At 46.2% G+C, this 6000-nt stretch overlaps 1 protein-coding gene across 1 annotated transcript in view; it reads left to right on the top strand.

The window, feature by feature from the left end:
- The first annotated feature begins 2884 nt into the window (after positions 1–2884).
- Positions 2885–6000, top strand: part of NTRK2 (neurotrophic receptor tyrosine kinase 2) — a 197202-nt gene continuing 194086 nt past the window's right edge. The window contains exon 1 of the mRNA XM_079330943.1: positions 2885–3879. Within this exon, the coding sequence (XP_079187069.1) occupies positions 2900–3879 (980 nt within the window). The 5' untranslated portion in view covers positions 2885–2899. The remainder of the gene's footprint in view (positions 3880–6000) is intronic.

Genomic DNA, 6000 nt, shown 5'->3' with positions numbered 1-6000 from the left:
TTTCACCTACCTAAAAAAAAATCTCTTTACCAGCTTGGGAGAGGTTTACCTCACCTGCTCTGAGCAGGCTCTATTAGTCAAGATTTGAGTGTTCTCTGAAGTGATCTATTTGCTGTGCTTAACTGTCCTTTTCAAAAGTTTTCAGAATGTCAAACATGAATCTGCCTTGTTGCAAATCAAGTGTATTAATCCTTGTCCTATCCTACAGACAAGGAAAAAAAATATTACCTGTCCTTGTTACATATTTCATGGGTGTTATTGAGCTTCCTGTCAGACTTTCATGTACTGAAGAAATTGAGTTCTTTCAATCTTGGCTAAAATTCATGTTTTCTAGCCCTCTGATCACACTCTATAGCTTTATAATATAGCTTTCAACTCGCTATAGTTGTATCACCTTCAGCATGATGTTTGCTCTTGTAGCATTACCAGAAAGCTAATTGTCTCTAGTGGTTTAGTTGTTGATTTTCTCTAAATACTGATTCATATTATGTCTTCTCCTTAACTACTGGTTAATAAGAAGTATTTGAGTGTTGTAAGTTATTTTCTACTTTTTTTAATCAGTGAGAAAAAATGCACAGAAAATATAGAAATAAAACTTATCTATGTAGAAATGAAATCATGATTCACCACCGAATTTCTTTGTACAGCTACTCTTTAATAATTCTAGATTTCAAAAACTCAAAGCAGGAGCTGTGCCTGTAGAAAGAGCTGCTGTTTCCCCCACTAGGCCAGCAATGGTATTTCTTGATGGAGCATTCCATAGCTTTCATTTTGACAGCTTTCGTGGTCTGAAAATACGACACTTTCAGTTTGTTTCTCCCCACATTCTTCCCCCAGTCAATTTTGATAAAAAACTAATTTTAGGAGAAAAATAGTTTTTAAACTATATTTGGTAATTTTGCCATCATATTTTCACACCTGGTAATTTTTGGCATTGTCATGCAGAAATTTATGGGTCACAAACCTTGTAAGACAAGATTACTGCACAGTTTAGCAACACTCCTATGAGAAATCTTCTGAATTGCATCAAATATAAACTGATGTTTACCACAACAGGTGATAACACCCTATTCCAAGTGTTGCCTCTAGCTTTATTTAACACTGATCTGCAGCCTTAAGAATGTATGATCTGGCCTACAGACCTTTACATTTTCAACACTATTGAATTATCTAATTAGCCAATTTGATCCAACTGCATGGTTTCATCTAAAACTTCTTTGACAACTTCTCAGTTTCACAGATTCAAAGAAAACAGAGATGTCTGTGAAAGAATAATATATGTGACTATATATATATGATTAGACTAATGTGAGCTTGTTATAAAATCACCAGGACAGTTAAAATGGGTATTTATTGCCCTAAAGAGACGAAGTCTTTGTGTTCCTCCAGGAGAGAGAGGGGAAATAAAGCATATTTTTCAAAGCTGTATGGAGACTTGACTGCAGAACAGTAATGCAGGTGTTGCAGCAACTTACAGGTTTCAAAATTTTACTTCTATCCTGCACAAGGCTCTTTCTCAAGGTCTTTTCTAATTTGAATCATATTGCAGTTTATATTATTAATTTTTCAGTCCCTCTTCCCTCCAAATCTTTTAAAATTCACCAACTTTTTCCTCTAGAAAATTAAATAACATTTTAATCTTACTTGCTATCCTCCCCTAAATATTTTGTTTAGAGAAACACTTTAAATTTATTAGTGCCTTTCAAAAAAAAAATTATTAGGTGTAGACAAAAGGTCCTTCCATGATTTTATGCATTATCATTGGCTTTGTATTCATTTGAACTCTCTTCATCTTCCTTGTGTTTTATTTAGAAAAAACAAAGTGCTGAACTTCATAGAGAGGCAGTATATTCTGAGCATTTATACAACAATTTAACTTAAACTTCAATAGCTTTGGTTAAAAAATATCAAGATTGACAATACTTTCTATTATGGTTTTTTGTACAGTCTGCATTTGTTGCTTTATGGGGAGGTATATTATTTCTGTATAGTGTGTTTCAGCTAGGTATGGCTATGGCTTTCTTAGTAAGATGTTCTTTTAAAGCAAAATCAACCCATGTCAGGCCTACAAAGCCACCCAGTAAGATGTGGATTTTCCTGTTAGCCTGAGCAGATGCAAATAGAGTGGAGTGTGTTCTCAATTAGTAAATGTCACGTCAAATTGATGCCCAAGCACTTTTTAACATTGCATTAACTCTTCATTCTTTACCTTTGTAATACGAGTTCTGTAACCTTTTTTTCTTTAATTCGCCCTGATTTAGTAATTTCAAAATACTCGGTTTGGATAATTAGGTAAGAAAGAACCATCAACATCTTTATACTTAACGGTAAAGTGATAAGTGGAGAGCGTGTCATCACAGCTGAAGGACTAGCACACCTGTCGTGTGCAGGACAGAAGCACAGAATCCCAGAAAAGGCAAGGGAAGAGCATCCCACATCAGCTCTCTTTGCACCTGCCAACGTGTGTGACTCAGACTAGCCTCGGCCTCGATGTGCGGCAATGCTAACTCCTCGCGGTGCCGTGTGCCGTGCCCGGCGCCGGGCCGGTGTGGGGCCGGGGTGCGCGGCGGCGGCGGGACGCGCGGTGGCGCCTGCGGAGCGCTCAGCGCGGGGCACTGCGGCGGGATCGGCGCACCGGCAGCGCTGCGGAAACCCGCAACCGGGGGTGGGGGCAGAAAACCCAAAAGCAGCCCCGACCGCCGAGCTGTAAAGGGGAAAACAAGGCGTTTTACGGTCGCACATCCGTCGCCTCCCGGGGCTGTCGCGCCGTCCCCGTTTATCATCCGATGGCGAGCTCCTGCCCTCGATGGCGTGCCAGGTGCCTCTCGGCACGGTGCCTCCGTCCGCCCGGCGGGACACACAGTCCGCGCAGGCGGCGGCGCGCTGCCCATCCCGCGGGATGCGTGTGCGCCTGTATGAGTGTGTGTGTGTACATGTACATGTACGTGCGAGGCTGAAGCTCAAGTGCAGGCTGCCTATTGGTATCTGCTCTTCGGCACCCTCCCTTTCCCCCGCTCCCCCCTCCTCCCGCCCTTGTCTTTTTTTTTTTTCATTTTTATTTCAGGCTCATTTTGTGGAGTTTCTGCCCCTCTCTGCGTCAGCCCCACGTCACTTTGCCGGCAGCTCCCCGTCTTGGGCTGGAGCAGGAGCCGGAGCTGCTTTATTATCAGCTGGAGGGAGGAGGAGACGGTGCGTAAAGGGGCGAGCGCGGAGCTCTGAGCCCCGCCGCCGCCGCTCGCTGCGCCTCCCTCGCCGCCCGCTCGCCGTCCCTCCGGCTGGCAGCGGCCGCCCGAGCCCCCGCAGAGCGGAGCGCAGCCTCCGCCACCTGCCCCCGCCGCCCCGCGCGTTTTGCAGCATCATCGGCAGCAGCCGCGGGGGCAGGCGGTGCCGCTGTCCGCCCGCGGGGCCGGGGGCAGGTGCCGCGCCGCGCCGAGGCCCCGCTCTCCCCTGTCCGCCGCGGCGCCCGGCTCCGGCCCCCGCCGCCCCGCGCAGCGCCCGGGGCGGTCAGCGCCGCGGGGCGCCCCTGGCCGCGGCTGCGGCGCGCCCATGTGAGCCCCGGCCGCGGGGTGCCCGCCCGCGGCGCGGAAGGCTGCGCACCCTCCGGCCGTGCGCCCCGGCAGCGGCGGCGGCGGGAGCAGGAGGAGGCCGTCGGGGCAGTGCTGGAGTGAGCATGGTGTCTTGGCGGCGGAGGCCGGGGCCCGGCCTGGCGCGGCTGTGGGGCTTGTGCTGCCTGGTGCTGGGCTGCTGGCCGGGCGCGCTGGGCTGCCCCGCGTCCTGCGGGTGCAGCTCCTGGCGGATCTGGTGCACGGGATCGTCGCCGGGCATCGCCTCCTTCCCCGTGCCGCAGAGGAGCGCCGAGGGCGACAATGTTACCGAGATGTGAGTACGGCCCGGGGCCGGGCGCGGGCCGGAGCGGGCGGGGGAAGCTGCGGGCGGGGGCGGCGGAGAACTGACCCGCGCTAGAGGCTCTCGCTCCGCGGGCAGAGGCAGCGGCTGGAAGCCTAAAAGCTCAGCGTGATTTTATTTGGACGCGGCTTACCAGAGCTGCCGCGGCCAGCCCGTTGAGATGATGAATCCTAATTGCTGGCGATGCAGATCGCGGGGACCGGGGAGGGTTGTCGGCGCCTGCTGCAGCCGGACCGCGGGGCAGCCGGAGAGCGGGACGGGGCTGGGCTTCGCCTCCGACCCTTGTCCAGCTGCTGCCGGGGGTTGCGCACCGCTCAGCCCGCACCTCTGCGGCGGCAGCAGGTATATCAAACTGAGGGGTTTTTCATACTTTTTTATTTTTATTTTTATTTTATTTTTTTTAATTAACTTTCGTTCTCTCAGTTTATCGCTGCGAACTGAGAGTATTGGTGGGTGGCATTCCCTTCCCCCCAGATTTCTCCTGTTTTATTTTTGTAAAAAAAAAAAAAAAAAAAAAAAAAAAAAAGGAAAAAAAAAAAAAAAAGGAAAAGCAAGAGATGCGGCAGAAAGTGAAAAAGTGACAGCAAACTGCCTTTTATGCCCTAACCATAGGAATGCGAGCCTGCTTTGACCTTCTCAGTGGAGGTGGCTGGAAGGAAAAAACACAAAACCTGCAGAGAAATGACCATAGTGCTCCTTGTCAGCAACTGGGAGGGAATTAGAGAACCCTAATTAACCGTGAGGAAAAAAAGTTTTTTTTCCCATGTGGTGCTTCCATCCTCGTTGGCCTCGAAGACAGTATTTGGAGAGGGTGTTCTGTAGCTTTTCGTGTTAAATCCTGCATCGTTTCACAGCTCAGAGCACCAAGGCATTGATGTACATTGCCTAAGAAAATCTCTTGCAGACCAAAAAATTTTGGATACTGAATATGTAGATGATAGATCTCTGGAAAAAACCTTATCAAGCTGTTTTGTTTGTATTTCCCTGCCCACGTTTTTTAATTGCTTTCTGTGGCATTTTATGTAAAAGATACCAGTATATTTTCCCCAAATCTATTCAGATTTCTTACTGCTTGTATTCTCCATACTTCTTCTATTTTTCAGTGTCTTTTAGAAGAAATAACAAGTACTGTGAAATACGGTGTGAGTTTAGACTAAATTCTAGCCTTTGGGCGACATTCCTGCAGTTCGTTGAAGTCAATTTGCTGCATTTCCCTGCATGTGCTTGAGGGAAAAGCTGGAGGCATTAATTTCTACTACTCATGTATGGCCTACCTTTGGGAGATTTTTTTAGGACCTGTGATAAAGAAATGGTCTTTCTGAGTTATAGCTGTTAATGATTCAGATGTTTGTGTAATATTCTGTAGATTGCTTACATAGAAAAAATAATTACTTTGAGCTATGCATCTGTGATCATTTTTATGGGCTTTTTATCCAGTGTATCCTGTTTAGAAGTAACAGAGTAATTTTCCTCTAGAATTTAATCTCTGGTTTGAAAGGCTAGAACAGAAAACACATATTGTAAATATGTTTTTTTTCCATGATCAACTTAAAACATGTCTAGTCATTTTGCATTGGTATTTTTGGCTCTAATTTTTCTGGGCTTTTTGAGCATCATTTTCATTACAGTTCTTTTTGGTTTTTACTGTATCATTCTGTGACATTGCATGTTGTGTTTGGTGATCTAAAAATAATTTTGAATCATGGATTTCTCAGGAGATGCTGTTGCACATATTTAAGATGGTCTTTTCATGCAAGCTTTTAACATAAAACACAGAGACCCTTTAATTGGTTTATAGACATAACTTAAAAATTGAACTGCAGTAGCTGTCATGTTATTTCATTGTGTGATCTCTGTAAACATTAAGTACATACAGAAGCAGTTCTAATACAGTAGGCACAGATTGTCAAACCATTTTAACACCACAGATCCTGCTTAATTCTAGCTAAGAAACAAGTTTAAGAGACTGGAGTGTTACATTTTGCTTGTGTAGCTTCATGCCTGGTTATTCTTTTCTGTGCTCTGCAGATACATTCCATTGGTCTCTGGTGGAACTACTACTGGTATAAATAACACATGAGAAGTATAAGACTA

The sequence above is a fragment of the Erithacus rubecula genome (assembly GCF_903797595.1).
Source record: "Erithacus rubecula genome assembly, contig: SUPER_Z_unloc_2, whole genome shotgun sequence".
Lineage (NCBI taxonomy): Eukaryota > Metazoa > Chordata > Aves > Passeriformes > Muscicapidae > Erithacus > Erithacus rubecula.
Note: the sequence above shows the minus strand (reverse complement) of the source record. Positions and strands in the feature narration are given on the sequence as shown.